Source organism: Athene noctua, chromosome 20 (genome assembly GCF_965140245.1).
Source record: "Athene noctua chromosome 20, bAthNoc1.hap1.1, whole genome shotgun sequence".
Lineage (NCBI taxonomy): Eukaryota > Metazoa > Chordata > Aves > Strigiformes > Strigidae > Athene > Athene noctua.
Genome location: NC_134056.1, coordinates 4,973,670 through 4,995,786, shown reverse-complemented (window position 1 = coordinate 4,995,786; position 22,117 = coordinate 4,973,670). Strand labels below are relative to the sequence as shown.

General features: G+C 42.8%; 2 protein-coding genes across 2 annotated transcripts in view; one reads left to right on the top strand and one right to left on the bottom strand.

Annotated features, from left to right (window-relative positions):
• The window catches only part of AK8 (adenylate kinase 8), a 72,001-nt gene extending 57,749 nt beyond the window's left edge, over positions 1-14,252 (bottom strand). Inside the window, exons 1-5 of the mRNA XM_074924114.1 lie at positions 14,146-14,252; positions 11,392-11,476; positions 7,342-7,391; positions 6,535-6,648; positions 853-921 (exon numbers count right to left, since the gene is read on the bottom strand). Coding sequence (XP_074780215.1) covers positions 853-921; positions 6,535-6,648; positions 7,342-7,391; positions 11,392-11,476; positions 14,146-14,223 — 396 coding nt within the window. The 5' untranslated portion in view covers positions 14,224-14,252. The remainder of the gene's footprint in view (positions 1-852; positions 922-6,534; positions 6,649-7,341; positions 7,392-11,391; positions 11,477-14,145) is intronic.
• Positions 14,253-14,426: 174 nt separating this feature from the next.
• On the top strand, positions 14,427-19,712 carry SPACA9 (sperm acrosome associated 9). The gene is made up of 4 exons (XM_074923881.1): positions 14,427-14,530; positions 15,172-15,326; positions 18,022-18,224; positions 19,206-19,712. The coding sequence occupies exons 2-4, from the start codon at positions 15,183-15,185 to the stop codon at positions 19,588-19,590; spliced, it is 732 nt and encodes a 243-aa protein (XP_074779982.1). The 5' UTR covers positions 14,427-14,530; positions 15,172-15,182; the 3' UTR covers positions 19,591-19,712.
• Positions 19,713-22,117: the final 2,405 nt, after the last annotated feature.

Here is a 22,117-nt window from a genome sequence, read left to right as displayed (position 1 = left end):
TGGACTTCTTCCTCTCAAGAACTGCATCAAGTAATGTGTAGTGTGTATTTTAGCACTGTTTAGAAACAGGGTTTTATCCATTAGATTATGTCTCTTACAAATAATCCCTTATAATGGGCTAATAAGGGACTCAATAAACCATAACAACATCTGAGATTTTAAAGGGAACACATAAAAGAGATTTTGCTTTCCTTGAGTCCAGACCTAAATTTCAACCAATATTAACCTACTTAAGTTCTCTTTTGGTTCTGTGTTAAAAATTGTCTACTTATGTTAAGGCTAAACACACAGGGAAAAAAAAAAAAAAAAGTAGCCACACATCTGTGAATACAGCCAAACCTATTCAGTTGCCTATTTGTGTAAACTAACAGTGAACATATTAATTATTACCTAGAAGGGAAAATATTCAAATGCACTTTTTCCTAACACAGGAAGAAAAAAAAAGACACAATGAGAAATAAAGAAAATTGAAATGAGTAATGTTAGACTCTTTTTTCTGCCTTTCCTCAACAAGAGTTAAAAATCTCAACATATTGATTTTTATATATTTTCTGTTTATCTGTTTTGTCCACTGTATCTCTGCCAGTTGCCCCAGGCAATCAACAAAGCTACGCTTGTTCAGCCTTTGATCATCTCTGTGCTAGAAGATTAGCATATGCATACTCTCATCCTCCCCTTTATCCTGTTAATAAAGCTCCAAACTCCCTCTGCTGATGTTCAAGAAAGCAATCCGCTCCAGAGCCCCCGATGATTTGCCCCCATTCCCTCCTCTGCTCAGGACTCGGAATGCTAACTACTATGCACGAGTTGTGTAAGTGCTTATCCACCGGCCCTCTGAGGAGCAATTCTTACTTGTTTGATGCAGTCCACGTTTGACAGACGTTCCCGGATCAGATTGGCCCAAAGCGCATTGGGAATTTTCTAAAGAAAGAACAAAAAAAAAGGCTGAATATTCACAATTGAGTTCAAAAGGAATTTTACCATGCAGGCATATTCCGGTTAAAGGTGAAGTGAGATGTCTTCTTAAAAATAAATAAATAAATCTGTGCAAGTCTCAGGTCATTAACATAGTATATCAGGGAGTTAATAAGGGCACAGAAATCAGTGTTAAAGGTAAGCTGAACACAAAGCCTACATCCATGCTTTCTGCACACAGACATGGAAGCAGTGCCAAGTTTTGCACAGTAACACACACACTGGACATCAGACCTGCAAAGGGATCCCTAAGAACATCACATCTCCAAGTAGTCCTTTTTACCGCAAGTATCTGACCCACTACTGCTTCACATGCCAGTGGACTCAGCGATAGCGACCTTAACACCCATCACGTGAGACAATGAGAATCTCAAATAAGAGAGTCTGATTTTCAGGTTTGTTTCATTGTTTCAAGTAACTCTCGCTCCTTCATCATCCAGAAAATTTAAAATAAACTTTATGGTTAATTTTAATGTTAAAGTTTATTTTTAAACTCAGGACTGTGAAACAGAATTGAAACTGCATATGCCAATATTTTCAGAAGTGCTATTTCTTTCTGTGACTATTGCTTTGCCTTTATCTAGAGATGTTCTGTAAGTCAGTATTTGCTATCTGACAGAAAAATAAAGTTCCTCCACAGACTTCACGTTCCCTGTTCCTAGTAATTGTTCCATTATTATATTAGATTTCCTGACTAGAAATTAACGATACCCTTCTTTCCTTCTTGGAAGAATTTTCTTCACTATATTGTTAATTTAGGCCTTCATTCTACACTGAACTTGGTTAAACAAACTCTGTGTTAGCCAGTTGAACTTGGTAAAGTCTAAACCATTGGCCATAACAGTCAGAACAGCTGTTAATCACTTGATTAAATGCTTTGTCTCAGTCTCATCCATTCTGTTGTTATTGGTAAAATGAATGCTCAGAAAAAAATTCTGTAGTCAGGTTCTCTACTTTCCAAGTCAAAAAATTATCTTTCACTTAACAAGGTGGGCTTCACTCTCCGTTCCATGAAGTTCCATATATTGTGGGTACCCATCTCTTTCTTTTAATCAAACAGTCTGAAGGGCATAATCCTAAATAAAGAGTATTTCTGTAGACTTATATTATACAGAAGGATGTAGATTGATATAATGAAAATGTAGCTGATTATGTGAAAAGATTTCCTAATAATGAAACAATTGTTTCTTCATTGTATCACGACATGATTTCACCAGAAATGGTGGAAGTGCTACCACATGAGTCACTTTAGAGTGGAGAAGGCATTCCAGAATACACAAGAGAGACCAGTCTGGCTGTGGAACGGACAAGGTGGCCCAGTCAGGCAGTGGATTTTCTGGTTTTGTTTTTATCTACTGTCCCCAGTTCTCAGTGCCTTTCCTAATATCAGCCATTCATAAGGCAACATTCAAGCAGGTGAAAGAGAAAAAGGGAAAGAAATTGCTGTGTTTCTTGAAAGTCAGCAGGTCCCATAGGGTGGTGTGTCAAAGCCTCCTGCAGCCTCTTGCTGCTGGAGCCCAGGTCTGCAGCTTTGAGTCTGTCACCTTCCAAAGGTACCTCATGCTGCTATCAGAAGCAGCTAGTGTCTTTCTTTCTTCTTTGATGTGTCATGTCAAGACAGGCTAGCGACTGCCGGAGGTCCACTCTGCTGAGCTTAGCCAGACCAATTTAAACCAAAATTATACTAACTTCTTTCATTGCAGTGCTATTCTTAGTCCCCTCTTTGGAGCGGGGTTTATTGCACAAAACCAATCAAGGACATGTGGGTATTTCAGTGGCTTAGTTCCTTCTGCTCTCTGTGGCTCAACTCCAGTCTCATTTCCTGGTCAGCTTTCCTCCTACTGAGCAGTGGCCTACAAAATTATTTTCAATAGGTTGCTTGCTGAACGCCTAATTATTCAACTAGAAATCGTTAACTCTGATACGTATCAGATAGTACATTTACAATTTCTCTCTCATAAACATTCACATAAATATATCACGGGACTGGTAGATGGGACTGCACCTCCCAGAAATCTGCAATAATGGCCAGTGACACACAGACGTTTGATAACTGCAGAACTGTATCTTATCTAAGGCACTCGGAGCCTGTCCCAGCATTCAGTTTAGTTAATGGAAAGACCTGCTGCTGTGGTATTTTGTTTATGTTCAGACCACTGTTCTATTCACATTGGTTTAATCACTATTTCCATCCTGCTGAAAAACTGTACTCATTCGTGATTCATTTTAAATATTCCACGATATTTCAGAGACAATCAGACTTCAACTTACATGCCTGATCTACTCAGAGTTGTATTTCAATGATCTTTTCATAAAACTGCTACACTTTTTTTGAGGGGGGAGAGCACTTTCACCAGACATTTTTATTGGAAATTTTGGATATATTTGTTCTGAAAACAACTACAGCTAAAAACTTGTGACTTCTCCAAGTCCATACCTTGGAGAGAAAAACAGCCAAGTTTGAAGAAATTTGGTTTAGCATTCCGAGAATTATGAATGCTTAGATGTAGCTTGTTCATGTAAATACACATGAAAGGCTGGTCTTTTTTATGTATACACAAGACTGGGACAGTTCCTATTTGTTCCTTCATAGTGGCTTGTCCTGGAATAGATTAGAACACTGAACATGCATACATAAGGATGCCTTGGGTTTTCCTCTCTTTTATTATATTTCTTCTTAAAAAGCACAGGGATATGATGCAACTCTACAGCAGTTTTAAGTCATTAAGTAGTAGGCAAACACTTTAACTGCACTTTCATATAGCATTAAGAGCACACCCATCCCACAATTACCACAGCTGTTTCAACTTCTTATTTTATCCAGTTAACAGGAAAAGTGAAACATGCAATAGCTCATCATTAGACTTCACTATAGGAAAAACCTGAAGGTGCTTCCTATTAACATTATAATAACTAGAGATGAGGGAATAATTTGCAATGATTTATCCAAAAATGTAGCCTCTTTTTCTGTTCATGGAATATTTAGTGATAGCTCGTGGTTCTTCAAATTTATTGAATACTCAAAAATATTTGACTTCTTTTTGGAATATTTTTTACATGCAGCATGATCACATTTTGCTTTGAACAGTCAATATTTAAAACTCACTACCTGAGCTGTGCTCATTAGTAAGTGGCCAGGTGTGTGTTAGTGAATGATTGCATGTCCAGCTTTAAAAATTGAGCTTCAGAGAATAATCACATATTTTAAATACTCCTTCCATGAATTCCTGTGCCAGGAAAACTCAAATGCTTTAACGTTCACTGGGAGCAAACACAAAAGAGATGAAAGCTTGGCTAAAGATAAGTAAAATATGTGAACAAACATTTGCAGATCTTTTTGCAGCATTTGTCCAGATCTAGTAACCTTGGCCTACTGACCTAAAAATGAATGACCTTTGGCACTGGGATTAATTTAGACACAGTAACCTTATATGCATGAAATATTCCTCCAACAACATTAAATTGTGTTATATGATCTTCACAGCAGGCTTTCAAAAAACTGTTTTAGTTCCCATTTATCCTCTTCCCATGTATTAAATTGCTTTGGCCAAGCCTACAACTTTTTAGTGCTCTGGCTGTATCAAAGATAGTACACACAGGTATTGTTCTGGTCCTGAATAGACATTCAAACTCTCTTAGTGCTAATGGATGTTATGTATGCTAGAGGAGTCAAGTTTACCACTTGCTTCAGCAGAACCAGGGGTCACTTACAGCAACAGTAGATTTAGCCAGCAGACATGAATCAGAAAGGGAAAACACAGCTCTTGGGATGACAACTTGGCTACATTTTAAGTCACTGTAAAGCTTGCATTGATCGAGAGGAAGCAACGAGTTCCCCTTCTAGTTCTAGGAGTTACATTTGAAGAATCAAACTCATATAAAAGAACAAAAGAAATGATTTAGTGAAAACGTTCTTCTAGGATCTAACATCTCAAAAACAAAGGCAAACTGCACGGTACTAAACCACCACCAGATTCTGCTCTTCGGGCTCTCCTTACTACCTGATTAGCCTTGACATTTTTGACTTTCATCTTCTGCACCATCCATCTTTTTAAATCAAATAAGCCCAAAAGGACACCCTTGAAAGTGCGTCTGTATAGTCTGAAATATGTTAATAATTACAGTAATTAAACCAAAGGGAATTTTTGTTTTAAATTCTCCCCCTCCAAGTTGAAATTTATGAACCAAGCAAAACAATCTTTAATAATTAGAACAAAGATTTCAAAGTATATATTCTCAATAAGAATAATTTTATATCATCACAGCCACAACCAAACCTTTTTGCCAGGAAGTTCAGTGGGTTCAACAAACTCTCTCAGATCTTTAAGTATATTACTTGAGGCATCTCCAAATTGCATTAATTAATGCAGTGTAATAAAACATTACCCTATTTTCAGCCTAATTTTCTATGGAAAAATAAATTAATCTATGTATCACACCATCTACCATCTCAGCAAATTATTAAGCTGTTGACCAAATTGAGACAAATTTAGAAGGGGTGTGGAATTCTCACAGAGATGAAATTGCTTAAATTTTTATGAAAACAGGTGGCAAGGGGGAAAAGACAAACTCAAACTAGTGGACTTGCTAGAGAGTGTCATAAAAACCAGACTTCTTTCATTTATTACTCATGGAACACCTTGACACCTGGAGAAAGGAATCAGTTAAAAAGGCAGGAATTGGAAGCAGAGATGCTTTTGTGTATTCAGGATATTCTTTCAACATATTTTTCCAATCTACTTGTCACTAGACTTCAATAACAAGACAATTACATTGCTGGTTAACTAATCCTGTGAGTCACAACATTTGGAAAAAAAGTCCTTTGGACCAACTCCTTTGAACTAAGAGGCCCACAGTGAAGCTCCACCTGTCTGAAGGAACCCGGGGACTCGGAGTTGGGTAGAGAGCATCAGCCCAAGAACTGAACCATCTCCTGAGTTGGCTGCTCTTGCCTCAGCTTGAGAGCTTCCAGGGTATTCAGTAACTGACTGGATTGTCACAATCCTTTTGAGTTAATGCACCAAGTTAGTTATTGGTAGCGTGCTACAGAGAAATCAAGCATGCACAACTAAGTAGCACTGTCAGACCAAAAAAAGTTCTTTGTGTACATATTTTCCAGCGCATTTTGTACCGAAGGAGACCTCAGCGATTCATGCCTGTTTTATTGAGATTATCCAACACGCTGAAATAGAAGATGCTTTGTTTAATGATATAATGAACCATTCTTTGAATTGTATTGAGCGTCCCTGGACTTCTCTCAATTCTGTTGCTCGTGTCTAAGGTTAATGCTTTCAAGACCTCCATTACTTGACATTGTCTTTCTCTCCCGCCCCTATGCTACACCCTGACACATTTTTATCTTTGTTCATGTCTTCTTATCTAGCAGAGGTTACCCTTCTTCTCTGAAAGATCCTGTACCTATATATACACACCCCAATGTACAAACCACCATAGAATATTTACTCCGATCTGCTCAACTCAGCAACAGAAATCATGGGAATGCCATATAATTCCTCTTCTGTGACATGAGAACTACTATTATTATATCCTCTTACATACCTGCTTCCTTTCTTTATATGCTTTTGCTTCCTTTGTCAGCGCTAATATTTCCTTGAATAACAAAGTCTCCTGAGAGATACGTATGGCATCCAAGCGTTTACAAAGCCACATTGCCTGAGGGAAGAAGGAAAAAAAAAAATTACAGGTCAAAATATTTGGAAAGAAAGTGAAGCATTTTTTCAGAAGGCTGCAGAAAGACAGAGCATTTTCCTAGTCTTCCATTTAAGCACACAGAGTATATGTGTAACTTTAAGCAGTTTCTTTTAAAGATGTTCAAGTCTACAGGTTTGAATAAGGTCTTTTTCATCTACTGTACTGTAACACAGATTTTAGAGAAGAAAGCATTCTTCCTAGCACACACTACCACCATCGTCTGCAGTTTCTGTGGTCAGCTTTCTCTGTGGTTCAAATACAACTTTGACATTTTCTAAGTGGTACCAGTGGACGTGACAGACAACTGGCTGTGCAAATGGAGCAATCCACAACACAGGAATACCACAAATGTGTAACTGTGGTACTCCACCCAGGCTAATCAGTCCTTCTAAAAAGCTGGGGAAACAAGGCAGAATTCTGTTGCATTACCACTGCCGGAGTGAGTTCTCAGAGAGCTCACTTGAACATTTCCATTTAACCTGTAGTGTAATATAAAGGCGTATCCCTTAGGAATGCAATCCTTCAATTTGTCTTCTATCACTTAGAGAATTCTGAAAATTGTTTTCTCAGAATAAAATTTTCACAAGTGCTGAGCTCAGGAGAAAGTAAAAAGGTAAGTGGACAGTATTACAACAACGAAGGTAGTGTACTTACAACTGTAGTTTTCCCAGAAGCAGGTGGACCAAGTATACAAATTCGTGGAGCTGTGAAACAAGAATGTGTGAATGTCAAGATGCAAACCAGCAAAGATCCCAGCCAGTTTCCCACAACTGCACTGGCGTAATATAAATGTCACCACAACAAAACAATTCTTTCAGCGGGAAATCTGCCTGAACGAAGACTTCAGGATTGGGCTTCACTGGGAAAAAAAAAAGGGGAATGCTAAGTCAGTGCCAGATAGGTCTTCTTTTAACCTCCATGGTCAATGAGATTCATACTCTGACTAAACATGCCACACTTAAAGACATTGATAGTTTAGTGGGTGAATCAGAGCATAAGATACGAATGTTTCCTTATCTGAGCTCAACTTTTCTTCCCAAAACATTGATTTAGACTTAACACATTGTGCGATGAAAAAATATTATAGCTTTTACACACAGGACAGGACTATTTAAGAGTGACTATTATCGTAATCCTAGAATGGTTGAGATTGGATGGGACTTCTTGAAATTGTCTCTTCTCTCATTTCCCTTACACAGTATGGTAGTAAAAATACTTTTTACTTTGTCAAAGCTTTTGGCTCTCATCACAAAAAATGCAATTTCACTTTTTAGTTTCACCTAAATAGGTTGTATCAGGGTTCAGAGATTTAGATATTGCAAAATTAAGCACTCACTCTCTACCCTTTTTGACAGCTACCTTCAATTTTTCCAGTAATTGTTAAAAGTAATTTTTTTTCATCTCTGTATCTTGTGTTTCTCTATTGCAGGTCTGTCTCTTTTCCCTGAGGGGGCAAGGTGCAAAAAATGGATGCCAGTTCTGAGGAATTCTTAATCTAATGCATACAGGCAACACAACAGGCATTACCATTGTAAGCTTCACTGGGAATGAATTAGAGGCAAGACAAACACGGGAAAAAGGAGTAACTCGGAGGAAAGTAGTTGGGACTTTTTCCATGAGCACACTTTGGGCTGCAATCCCTTGAACTGCCATTTTGTATTAACATATTTGATGGTTTTTTCTCCCTATAACCTGGGAAAGAAAAAAAAAACAACCAAAAAACCCCAAACCAACAAACCAAACTATATACAGAAGGGACCGATGTTACTGGGAGTAACATAGGTCAAAACAGAGGAGGGATCTACTCACCCAGAAACCTTTTCAGCTCTTGATAATCGAGGGAGATACAATGTCTGATGGCAGCAGACAGGGAAGGATGTGAAATGTATTTTTATGAGGCCTTCCATGCACTTAACAGTTACTGGGCAGGTACAATTTTTAAACATACATGAAACCCAAATTACAGATTCATCTCTACAAAGTTATCTGACTTGGAAGGTTTAAGAAAAACTCCCCCCTTATTGGTTCCTGCAAGTGCAACAGAACTAGTACACAATGTAGAAAAATACTTTAAAAGGATACATCAGCTGTTTTTATCACCTAATTTCTTTCAAATGTAATGTGATTAAATCCTAGGTTGTTTTTTTTTTTTTTTTTAATCTAACACCTTGAAACTCCAGCCCGGTACTTAGGAATTATTTATAAACAGCGTCATAAAAGAGTGCTCGGGTGCCAACACTAATCAACTTCTTCAAACCACTTCAAAGAAAATCAAAAAACCTTTCCATCCACAGATCCTTTTGAGGTTTAACTAGGAGCATGATTTAAAATTCACAAGAAAACCCTTAGGTATTGAAGCTTTAATACACAGCTTTCTTGGACAAACGTTTGATAAAAAACGAAACATACCATTATATACACCATATCACGCTTTAATATTGCCCAGGGCTACTGTAAATGCTCACTTTGTACTAAATCTGGTTTTCTCTCTGCTTAGTGGCTGGCAGCAGATGGGGCAGTGTAATTCACTGATTTACTCATTTGCACACTTGTAAGACTCCTCGAAAGCATTCTCCCTAAACATATGACACAAGGGCACAACCGGGACACCACTGTATGTAATGTTTAACCCCTTCCAATCAGCAAATAGTATTTAATACTGGAGGTCTGAACCAGCAGCTAAATGAAGTCAGGGAAATCTAGAAAATGCCTTTTTCTTCAGTAACAAATCATATTTCATTCCATATTTAGTCTTGATGAGATGTTACAGGATTTACTCTTCCAAGTAAAGTACGTTTTAACATTCAACAATGATTTTAGTAATAACAGAATGAATCCTGGAATAACGCAAAAGAACAGCTGGACTCACTGAGTTCCATTTAAATCCAAAAGATTCTATGATTAATATTAATGCAACAAAATTTGCTGAACTTGTAAGAGAAATCCTTTGTCAAACAGGAAAAGCACATAGTACATGATGAACATTCTTGCAGAACTTTTTTACATTTCTTCAGAGGTTTGACTGTAAAGGAAGAACTCACAGAAATGCCACTTGGATCCTGAAAGCTTTTTTCATTATCACAAACTGAGATACAATGCAGAGAACTAGCATCTTTGTATATGAAAGAATTACCAGTCTTCATACGGTTCTTTAAGATTTTTAGAAGGAACACATGACAGAGCAATAGTACAGAGCCTTAAGCACAAACACTTACCCACACATTTGACCTATGAGATTTTCAAGACAGTTGTAAGCTATAATCATCATTAGACTTGTTTATATTTTTAAGAATACTTTAGATCCTATTATTAATTAAAAAGGTTTTCTAACTTCACACCTGGGATAGACGCAATGCTTCTTTTCCACACGTCTCTGTTTGAAATTTTCTCTAGGGCTAAAACTGTCTAGCAAGGCAAGATCATGAAAATTCATCACTCTACTGATGGCTCTAATAAGGGTTTTTTTCTTCTAAATAGTCAGCACCTTCCGCCATGATCAAAAAGTAAAATCAACTCTGCTACAGATTTCTGTTACATTATTTTCCATATAATTTATTCTTAAAACAACATTTAGGCTTTAATTTTAATTGGGAGTTCCTTTCCTTTCTTAATAGGTTTTTCCAGACCAAAAGCAGACAGTGTTTTTCCTTTGACAAACAACTACTGTAGTTCTATCTTTAGCCTCTAAGTACTGAAGTCATGAAATGGAAACCTGCCTAATTCTGTTCAAATAATACTGTGGAGCTTAAGAACAAATGTTAGCTCAATGTGAAGAAATTTTATTAGCATTCTATCAAACCACATGAAATTCTTTCACATATTTTCTTTAAAATAGATTGGTTACTCATGCTGCCTGCATCAGAAAAAGCTGGACACAATTTGCAGGAATTTTTTTTTTTTTTAATATATTTAGCAGCATTTCAATCAACATCCATCTGATCACCACCACGAAGAGCTCACAGCACCTCTAGTGATAATGATTTCATTGATGCTGCAGCAGAACTTCCATAATGGTTTACTATGGTTTTAAAGAATCATCAAAGCAACGTGACACCAGCTATCCCTGACAGCTCATGCAGTACAAAAATTAGAGTTCAGTTGTGCATATCCAAATATAATCTGCCTAAGGGTGAACAGTTTGTAAATCAAATAATTTGATTGAGTGTACATGCTTTTATTGTGCAGAATACAGGCTTCCTATTCAATTTACCAGGATTTGTTATACATACAAGTAGGCGTGCTCACTGTTCCTTCATCTGAGATGCCACTGAGCAGTGGAACTCATTAACAGCAGCTAGTAACTAACTAATCAAAAACCAGAGAATCTGCCAGCCCAGGTAGAATAGGAAACCAAATTTACACCTGACAAAAGGAGTAATTAGCGAGCTTAAAGACAACAGGAAATATCAGATGGGGCACAGAACACATTAATAATTGATACACTAGAACTCTTTGTTATTCCCTTAGAGGGTTTCATTGTTATAACTGTTAAAGTGCATTTTTTATTAGATTACCCACTAAAAAAAAGAAATTAAAAGCATCTTACCTATAACAATTCCAAAATGCTCACCTTTTTTTTTTTTTCCCCCCTCAAGACACAGTCTGAAAAGTTTTATCCATCATCTGCCAACTGAAGCGCAGCTTTGAAACAGCTGTTTACAAATAAGGAATGGAACTATTTATGGTGTCTCAATTTTCACTTACCATCATCGTTGTTTTGCTTTAAATGGTCTATCATATACTGAATGGGATCATCCGGCTCATGAATTAATAGTGCTTCAAGCATGTTCTGAAAATAAATAGGACAAAGTCAAGGGGAAATTTAACATAGCTATGCAGTCATGATATATTGCATTTTTACAGCAAGATTACAACGAGGATCTTAAAGAGTTTATGAATGCTTATTTCTTTTCTTAAGGCCCCTTTCATGGACAAAATTGAGACTATGAAATCTATTTTAGATGCTGAAAAACTGAAGTAAAGCATGGTCAGAAAATTGCCGATAAAAGAATAACCTATTGGCTTTGGCTTATTTACGATACAGACAGACACCAGAAAGGTTTGGCTTGAGCACTCTGGGGTCGATAACGGTTGAGTCAGCATTGATATAAAATCCATACAAGGAGTTTCAAACCCAGAGTCAACTTAAATTAGTATCTCTGCAGGGCAAGTTAAACCTCCTTCTCAAGCACATTCCCACAAGTTTCCGACTAGCCTAGAGGACTGCACAACAGACAAGACCTGCAGAAAACACAAAACCAGTAACCGAGGTTATAAAAGCAGCACATCTCATTTTTGTAACACTATTAGTCTTCCTCCTACATGAAAAGCAAGGCGGGGGGCGGGGGGGCAGGACACACACACACACACACACAAAAGGCTTAAGGCATTTCTTTGAATGTCTATTTTGGAGCCCATTCTCAAATGTTTGAGGTTATACAGGGCCCTGCTTCAGCTCCCACCGATAGCAACGGGGATCTTCTGTGAGGACTCTGACTTCACAGGCAGGGAAAGAAGTAACACTGAGAAGCACCAATTCCACAGATTTGCTTAGAAGACATTTCAGCACAGACAAGAAGTCCGTAATTAAAACTAGTCATCAAACAGCAACTAATGGTCTGGCTTAGATTATCTACCGAAATGCTCACACTGGAATAGAACATTTTTTCCTCAAAATCAGTCATAACACTTTAATATTTGCAAGTAAATTCCATAAAGTCTGTATATTCCATAAAATTTTATGTTCTAACCAATTGATTGTCTTTTATTGGAGTGGCCTATCTTCCTTTTCTACTTCATCCACTTCATTAACATAATTAAAACACTCAATTTTATTTATGAACTCTTCCACATGCAAGTTCTGATGCTTCGAGGTCTGGGTAACACAGAGCATAAAGTGTAATATTTCTGGTTTTACTGGAAGTTCATTTAAAAATTGCTACTTTACGGCAACATTTATTAAAACTAAGAAAACTGAATTTGGTACAATTATCAGCAGCTTTAAAAATAACAAACCAAAGAAAATCTGGTCTTATTACAATTCAAAATTTTTCAGACTGACAGCGATTGATACTTCTACTATTTTGTGCCCAAGTCCTACCAGCACTTACCATGCATGCTTCATTTTATTCAGTTCTGCTAATCTCAATTTAATTTTACACAAGCAGTTCTGTTAATCTCTGGGGGAGGTTCACATTTTGGGTCTCGTGTTTTAGGTTTCACATTTAGGGTTTTGTAAACATTTACGTTTCGGACAATAATTTCAAGCTGTGTTTGTTTGTACCATTATATTGCTAGAATACAATTGAAGCATGAAAAGAAAATCAGACTGAGTAAATCCCATAAGCATTTTATGTAATATGAGGTCCTGCAGCTGCATTCAATGTCTCATGGCATGCAAAGCACAGTATTTCCACTAAAAACTCACAAATATTACACCACACTGGTCATACTAAATGGCCTTGAGTTACACGAAAAAAAAAAAAAAGGGGGGGGGGGGTAAAGACTAGGAAAGAAAAATAAATAAGCATCTGTGTGTTTTTCAGTGAGATCTGAAAAAGTAAAAAGACCTTACAGCATAGCCAGAGTTAGCAGAGGCGCACAGGGGGAGTCTCTCTAGCAAGTTCTCGTATCAGAACAGCACCAGAATATTTAACCGCTCGCACAAACCTCCCCATGCTCGACGCAAGGGCTTTTTTCCAGACTTACAGAACAAAACGTACCTTTCTTTAAGGCAGGCAAACCAACCTTGCTATTTACTGAAACCACAACCATGTTAGAAGTGTGTGTTTGTTTGTTTATTTTTTCGACACACATCTCCACAGAAAAGCCACGACAGCAGCAGGAGAAACAATTTTGAGCAAGATGATGCTGATAAAGGGGCTGCAACGCGCGCGTTACCTCACCAGCTCGTGTCTCAGGAAGGGCAAAACCCTTCATCTCGGCTCTTCCCGCGCTTCACTTGTTCCTGCCTCCTCCTCCTCCTCCCTGTCCTGCCAAACCTGCCTTTTCTTGCAGGGACTCAACACCTTTCTTGCAGAGGCTGCCACTTTCTTCCGCAAAAAATGACACGAATGAACCCTAGCGATTGCCAGTTTATTGTTAAAATAATTTAATGAGCTGACTGAGCCCTCGGCCGGTGCATCTTCCCTCACACGGAGACCCCGCCCGCGCGCTCCCACAGGAGCCCGGTACCGACCGCTGTGGGGAAATGGCCGCGGCGCTGCCCCGCCACGAGCCTTCTCGGGCCCACCCCGGAGGGGTTCGGGCCTCCCCCGGGGCAGCACCGCGGGACGCTCGGCCGCCGGCGGAGGGCGTGAGGAAACCGGCCACCCCCCGCCGGGGACAGGCCTCACCGCCCTCTCCCCCGCCTCGGGGCCCGCCAGGCCGTCCCCGCGCTCAGGAGGGGCAGCGGGGAGAGTCCCCGCGGTGCCCCCGGGCCGGGCGCGGCCCATTCACCTGCAGGAGCTGGAACACCCCCTTCTCCTCCGCGTAGACGGCCATGGGCGGCGGCCGCGGCCGGGCGGAGGCGTCCATGGCCGTCCCTAGTAACCAACCGCTCCGCCGCGTTGCTAGGGACTGCGTCATCATCCCGCGACGCGGAAAAGCCCCGCCTAGCTCGGAGCCCGGCGAACGGCAACCCGGTGGGTGACGTCATCGAATAGCGACGCGCCCCAGCCCGGAGCGCCGTTGCCAAGGAGACGGCGGCGCGGTTGCCGGGGCGACGGCGGCGCGGCCGAGTTGCCGGGGAGCCCGGGGAAGGCCCGGTCAGCCGCTGCCCGCCCGGCCCCTCTCGGCGAGGCTGCCGCGCCGCCCCTGCCCGCCCGCCGCGCTGCGCCGGCCGGTAGGAGGGAGCGGCGGGGCCCGGGGAGCTGCCGGGGGCGGGAGGGAGCACGAGGCTGGCGGGGCGCGGCGGGGCAGTCGGGGCGGCGGGGAGGAGGGGTGCGGGCAAGGCCTTCCCCGGGGCAACACAGGGAAAAATCACCCCCCGTGGCAGGGCCCCCGCCGGGGGCGCAGGGCCGGGGTTAACCGTGGCCCCGGGCCTCCCCAGCGCGGCCCCGTATCGTGCCCGCCGAGCTGGCTGCCTTTAATGTTCGAGTTTTGAAGCCGCTTGGGCAATAGTTTTACACCGGATAAGAGAAGCCATCTCTCCCCTCGGTCCCTTCAGAGCGGTGCGTTTGATGCATTGCCACATTATCTTTACAATAGACCCACTAGGGTTTATGGCATCTGATTGTCAGTGGTCCCCTCTGGGTTCTCTACCTCTTTTTGCAGCATCATTACTACCTCATTGACTTACTGTTTGGGGCTCTGGGACTGCAGAGCTTTGACACAATATATCTTCTCTTATTTTCTTCTTATTTATTTTTTTTATTTTTCTTAAGTTTTCCACTAACCTACACAATTCCAACTCAGGTGAAAGATGGAATTACATATTTAGAATTGCATGCTGTAAAGTAGCTTCGTTTCTCTTCCAAAATCCAGGAGGGAGAAACATGAATGAGGTAAAGGAGGCTCTAAGAAACATAGAGCGGAACTACAAGCTCTTCCTGCAGCAGCAGTTTACGTTTATTGGAGCGCTGCAACACACCCGAGAGAATGCACATGACATGATCAGACCTGTGGCAAGCATCAGCCAGGTACAAAGCATTCAGCACAAAGTTCTCTGCCAACGAAAACAGGGACCAACACAGTGCTGTTGTGCACTTGGGTCTAGTTTGGGGATGAATAAATGTTTTTACTAAGGCAAGATGCACAAAAAACTCTTTGGCAACATTTGTGTATAACTCTGCAAACCAGTGGCAAAAGATTAAATAGGGGAGAAAAATACCTGTGTTAGGTCTTCCCATTTACAGAGAAGGAATTTTATTGCTGAGCATCATTTTATGTTTTAGTTTAACACCATCATTTCACTGCTGCGGCACAGCCAGAAATAGAGGGTACAAGAAAACAACCAAACCAACCCTCCTTCCCCAGCCACACATGGAATCTGTAATCCTTAGCTTGTAGTAACCAGCATTGCTTGCTTCTTCCCCCTGGTATCGGTGCTGCTGTATCTTTCTATAGTGCTTATTAAAAATAATGGCTGTGTTACAGAGGTAGGATGATGGATTGAGGGCTGAAAGTCCCAGGTGGGCTAGGGGTTTTCTGGGCTGGTAAGTGAATTGTCTTGGAATTTTTATATCCGGGATGTTTTAAGTAGTGCAAAGAACTTAGACCACCTGCAGACAGAGGGGGAAGAAAAATCTAAATAAAATTAGACTTGTGGATTTGAGACAGCAGAACCCAGACACAAAACCAAGAGGGATGCCAAAGCCAGAGTGAAAGTCAAGCTGTTATTAGGATTAGGAAGTGAACCGGTTGTCTTTTTTAAGTGCTGACTCTAATAAAAGGGCTTTGCTCATAATGTTGAAGGGGATCACAACAGACATTACGCTGAACCTTTTTTTCCGAAAATAGTCATTGAGATTTTGTATAACATTATGCTGATTTCAAAAGTGCCAGTGTTTCAGCAGCACTGCGCAAGCTTGGACTCTGCTTCTCAGCAGAGGTGGGAGTCCTGCTTGTTGTGGGGCTGAAACCTCGTGGGTAACAACTTCAGCAATTACATTGATCCATGGCATCGTGGTACAGCGACATGTGAAGATAGTGGTGGCAAACTCAACTGCACGGGTAGCCCTGAGGGTGTAACTGTGTTACCCCAGGGAGAGGATGGGAAAGGGAAAAGAACACGTCACTGGGGAGAACAGGGGGCAATTGGTGCAGCATGCGCTGGTGAAAGAAAGTTCACTGAGGACAAAACCAGACATCCATTTTATTTCACTACCATTCCCCTGAATCAGCCCAACCCCGTTTGTAATTTTGCATGGGAGGGCACAAGAATAAAAGCAACAAATGCGTGTGTGGTCTCAGCCTACAGCTGATGTGACTGCCAGCTTTCTTTGCACATAAACATAGACACTAGAGAAAAAAATTATATTGCACTTGAACATGGCTGCATTTCTAACCCCTGAAAGCTGTATGTGGTAGCATTTTTAGTCTTGAGTGATGACAATTCTCAGAGAAAAGAGGAAAGCATAGAAGGATGGAAAGGTTGAAGAGCACATCATGGTCAGGCAATGGCAACAGCTCCTTAAAGACCTCTGCGTGGAGGAGGGTATAAAGTCAAATCCCATGTGGTTTTGTGAGACAAGCCCCTCAGTCATTGCTTCAGCCTGAGATGCAAACCACCCAGTGAGTCCCTGGCTGTGGTCATGACACTGGCCCAGCGTAGGGGCTGCCCCTGACCTCCCTGGGCTGCAGCTCAGCATCAGCAGTTGGCCAACGCAGAGCTGGGCAGCCCTCGCAAGCCGGTGTTCCTGTAGTCCTGGTCCCCATCCTGGTTATGCAGGTGCATTAACTCTCTGTTCTCGATCTGGACAAAAAGAAGTCCTGTTATCCCATCGGTGAACATCCAGGCTAAAATGCTATTCTCTTTAGGAGTGTTTCTGCTCACAGCAGCAATAAAAAATCCTGCCACTCGCAAGGACACAACACTCAGCGAACAGCGTGGAAGGAGGATCTGTAGTGGAAATGGACCCTTAGGGGCCATTTTTTATGTTTTTTACAAACCTGCTGAGAATTTGCCCAAGCACACAGCATTGCTTTTCTGTATGCAGAAACTGTACTGCTGTTGGAACAGCCACTTGGTTCTTGTCTTGAAATCTTACAGAAAGCACTGAAGATGTTGGTTGGCTCTGACTGCCAACCAGCCATTCAGTATTTTATGTTCTGACCACTCATGTCTGAGTGCCTGTAATTTCTTTGGAGAAGGTATTTAATCTCTTAATCATGCAATGCCATTCACTCTGAGTAACAAAAATACCTGTATGTGCAAATACATCCACCCTGTCACTCCAAACCAGTCCCAGTTTGGGCGCTGCCCTCACCCCCACACCCCACGCTGCCTCAGCAGCCGTGGCAGTGGCAGAGGGTGCCCCACTCAGAGCAGACAGAAAACTCTGCCCACGCTCAACCCGTTTCTGCAGCGCTTGCAGCAGAGCTGTGGTTTTGGCTGTGGTACTCCTACACTTTCTTCAAAGAAGGAGGAGGGCTCACTGGTGTACTGATGAGCAGATCCATCACCCCAGCTGCCTTCTGTCATGATGAATGACAAGCAAACATCTTGGGCATGCTCGAGAAATCTTACTACCTGCTGCTGTGTTGCAGTTTCCATAGTGGCTCGTGCCTGCAGAGTCGCAAGAGAAAGCAGCTTCTCATCCCTGACCTAAACAACTTCGCAGCATCAGTTAAACATAATTTAATACGCATGACTCTGGTTTTCCCCATGTACAGGTGCAGTCCTACATGGACCATCACTGTAACAATTCCACGGACAGGCGTATCCTCAACATGTTCCTAAACATCTGCAATGATCTGAGCAGGCTCTGCCACAAGCTGGAAACCACTCATTCCGGTAACACCATAACCGATGGCATTTTGGAGAGATGCAATCTGCTCCTTAGCCACAGCAACGACCTGAGCACCATCCGGGCTAAGTAGGTGTCTCCATCAGCTTAGTTTCTTTGGGGCAACTGTCAGTGCTGGGGGACCGACACAAGAATGCACATTCCCACTTCTCATTTGTCATATGAGGAGCAGCTGAGGGAACTCAGGTTGTTCAGTCTGGAGAAGAGGAGGCTGAGGGGAGACCTCCTGGCCCTCTGCAACTCCCCGACAGGAGGGTGCAGAGAGGGGGGATGAGTCTCTGGAGCCAAGGCCCCAGCGCCAGGCCCCGAGGGAATGGCCTCAAGCTGCCCAGGGCAGGGTCAGGCTGGCTCTGAGGAAGGATTTCTGTGCAGAAGGGGCTGTTGGGCGTTGGAATGGGCTGCCCAGGGCAGGGGGGAGTCCCCGGGATCCCTGGGGGGGCTGAAGAGTCGGGCTGAGCCAGCGCTGAGGGATCTGGTGGGGTTGGGAACTGTCAGTGCTAGGTTAATGGTTGGACTGGAGGAGCTTCAAGGTCCTTTACAACCTAGCTGATTCTGTGATTCTCCAGCAGTTCTGTTACAACACCTTTCTGGCTTTAGTGAAGGTACAAGGTGCCACCCAGTTTACTAGTCCAGCTATTGGGAAAAAACATTGCCAGCCTCCATTCACCAAAAGGGGTTTTGATTGTTTTTTCGTTCTTTTTGCTAGTGCATGGAAGGGCACATAGAGGCAGGTTAGTCCCCTAAGTCCCACACAATGCTCAAGCAGTTCACCCCCTCCTTCCTCCTGCTCCTGCTCTGCATGGAGCTGATTTCTGTGAGGCCAGTGCCCGTATGTTCTCTTGAACTCTTCCACATCTAGCCCCACAGCCGGGAGGCTGTGTTTGGCAGGGACTCCCTTCTCAAGACACAGTCCTATCCATGCCTTTTTGTTCTGGGGAAATGGCTGCCTGTGCATTTCTGCTCTTCCTGGGGGTCTCAGGGCAGCAGTGTGGGCTCACCAGGGCTGCATTGCTCACACTGCTCTGCCAATTGTTTCCTTCTGTCCCACAGATACCCCCATGATGTTGTGAATCACCTGAGCTGTGATGAGGCAAAGAATCATTATGGAGGTGTGGTGAGCCTCATCCCCATCGTTCTAGACTGCATGAAGGAGTGGGTGACCCACGCCGAGAAGCTGCCACGGCACGTGCTGTGTAACATGAGTGGTGGAAGTGCTATCTCTGAGAAGAGGGCACCCCAGGAGGCACCAGCTAGGGCAGGCATTTCCCAACCCCCCCCTTCTGTGCACCTCAAAGCTCAGACCTCAGCTAGTGACAAAGATAATGTACAAGTGCAGGGGAGTAAGCACGTCCAGAAGAAGCACCTGAATGACCCAGAAAACCACAGTGGGAAACTTAAACGTGCCTGGAAACCCCCAGGTAGACACGCCTTTTAAAGGATCAAAGTTCATGCATCTTCTGCTTGGCACCTTGAATCCGATGGCTGATTAAAGACAGTGAAATGAATACTAGAGATCCTTCCTCTCTGAGTGCACTTTCTGAAGAGTTAGCCCTGTAAGCCAGCCTTGGACAGGTACACACTCTCTCCCTTGCAGATGTTTCTGCTCTCCTTGAAGTCATATCCCAGCAGAAGTACCTGTAGCACTACAGCTGCTCCCTTTGACCAGCGCTGCGGGGAGAGCTTGGAACAGTCAGGAGCAATCGGGTTCTAATCACGCAGATATGAATCTTGGGCAAGCTACCTGAAATGGGATTTTACATTTTCTCAGGCTTCTTTCTGAGGAACACCCCCTCACTCGCTGAAGCGGGGTGTAAAGAGCCTGCCTGTGTGTCTGAAGGGCACGATGCAGAGCAGCAAAGGCCTCTCATTATGGATTCAGACCTGTGTTTGAGATTTAGACTTGTCCCTAAAGTTCCCTCACCCCCGCTGAAATTACCTGGTTATTTGGACCAAAGAGTCAAATGTCTACAGGACACTAATGTCTCCCTTACATGCCACTGGCTACAGAAAAAGTCAGGGTGCTTCAGCCACACCAACTGTGCTCTGCTGCGTCCTCCTGGCAGGGTCTCACACCACTGCCAGTACACACCCCTCGGAACACCCTCCCTTACGCCCATTTGACTCCTCTGCTGTCAGAGCTATGGATGTAAAGGAGAACAAACTTCATTTTGCACTTAGTTTAGTGCACTGGCAATATCCCAACTTGACTAAAGCACCCCTGTCCTCCCCAGAGCTCTGCAAAACTAACAAAAGACATTTGCAGTCAGTGTGATCCACGGGGATCTGGTCGGAGCAGAGACTGAGAGCGCTCTGGCCATTTTCAGGTCCTTCCTTTCCAAACTGCAAGTTAGAATGGCTGTGCTTTCCCCCTTTTTTTTTTTTTTTTTTTGAGATAAAAATTCAGTTTGTCTAGCTTTCAAGGATGTTATGAGGCTTAGTTCATTAAAACTGCAAGGCGTCTGAAATAGTCCCATGCTGCTTTTGTAACGGTGCTGGCAATTCCAGCGCAGTGACTTTACAGAGTGCTGAATGAAGACAGCTTGCTTTCCAGCCTGCTTGGGGAGGGCCAGCAGAGCCCCCCCAGGCTCTGCACATTCTCTAGAGCTGATACACATTTTTGGTGGTGCTTTTCTTCAAGCACTGTTAACCGCAAAACTTAAAGATCTCAGTAATGTGGCGTCTTCCCTGTATCTGACCGCTCTTTCCCCTCCCACAGGCAATTTAGCTCCTGTTCTTTGCTTCCTGCTGGAAGATGCTACTGAATAAACAACCTCCCTTTGCATACCTGGCTCCGTTGGCTAAAACTGAGAGAAAACTATTGCCTTAAGATGGCCAGATTTTGGCAACAAGCAGCCAAAAAAGAAGGGAGGATTAATACAGAGGAGGGAGCATAGGAAGGAAGGATAGCTCAGGTGAAAGGGGAAGTATTTTCAGGAGCGTTTGTACTCACCCCACCTTCTCTTAGACTTTTTTCCCTTCCCTCTCCACTTGTATTGCCATACAATGCATCTACCCACGCTGGAGTAGAAGCCTGTTTTCAGGAGACATCATGATCCAACTGAATTGAACCTTGGTGAACTCAGAAAGGTCACGAAGCTTGCTGGGCTCAGGCAGAGGCTCCTGGGCACTACCGGGGCCACAGCAGCTAAACGGGACCGTCACCCCCTCAGGCTTTACTTGAGAGCCCTGTCGCAGAGGCACCTTCAGGCTGAAAAATCAGTTGCTGGCAGCTGCCCTGGTGTGTTTCATGTTGCAAAGACAAGTGTCTGATGTCAGCTGCTGTCTCGGAAAGTTTTTCAAAACAAGTACACGCTCTGTGGACTAAAAGGTGCCAAGTGTTGTGGACACAAGGGATGCTATTCCCAGATTTCGTGTCCGGCCATCCTTACCCTGTCACATAGTTTAAATTTCAACACACGGGTTCTGATGAGACCAACGTTTTCCTCTAGTTTGTAGTTTATTTTCAGCTTTCATGGTACAGCACAAAGTGCTTATCAGAACAGACCCATCAAACCCAGCCTACCACCTCCCCAACGGCGCTCCTCAAACTGCCACTGCAGTTCTCCATTCCTGCTTGACAAAGGCTGCAACGCACACAAGAAATGTGCTTCCCAAACCTTACTAATCATTTCTAGCCTAGCCCTATCCTCAATCAGTCTTACGCAGCCAAAGTTTTAAGACGCAAGCAGAAAAATGAGTGCATAAAACTTGCAGTCTGAGGTTTGGTAATGACATGACCAGAATCTGTTGGAAGACTGCAAAGTTAAATCTCATAAAAACACCTAGACAAATTACTTAATTTCCATACAAGTTCTCTTCTTCCAGAGTGGATGGACACTTCAAAAGACAAAAAGATACAGGAAGAATTGTTTTTCTCTACTACAAATCAAGCTGTTTGAAGAATTTACATAAACAGGATGTAAATGCCAAACACAGAAGTGCAATAAAGTTTTACTTTAGAC

Excerpts from the sequence above, each read along its gene's own strand:
- SPACA9 (XM_074923881.1), top strand. The coding sequence starts at position 15,183 with ATGAATGAGGTAAAGGAGGCTCTAAGAAACATAGAGCGGAACTACAAG. Across the intron at positions 15,327-18,021 it reads CTGTGGCAAGCATCAGCCAG|GTGCAGTCCTACATGGACCA; the intron begins GTACAAAGCATT and ends CCCCATGTACAG. Across the intron at positions 18,225-19,205 it reads CTGAGCACCATCCGGGCTAA|ATACCCCCATGATGTTGTGA; the intron begins GTAGGTGTCTCC and ends TCTGTCCCACAG.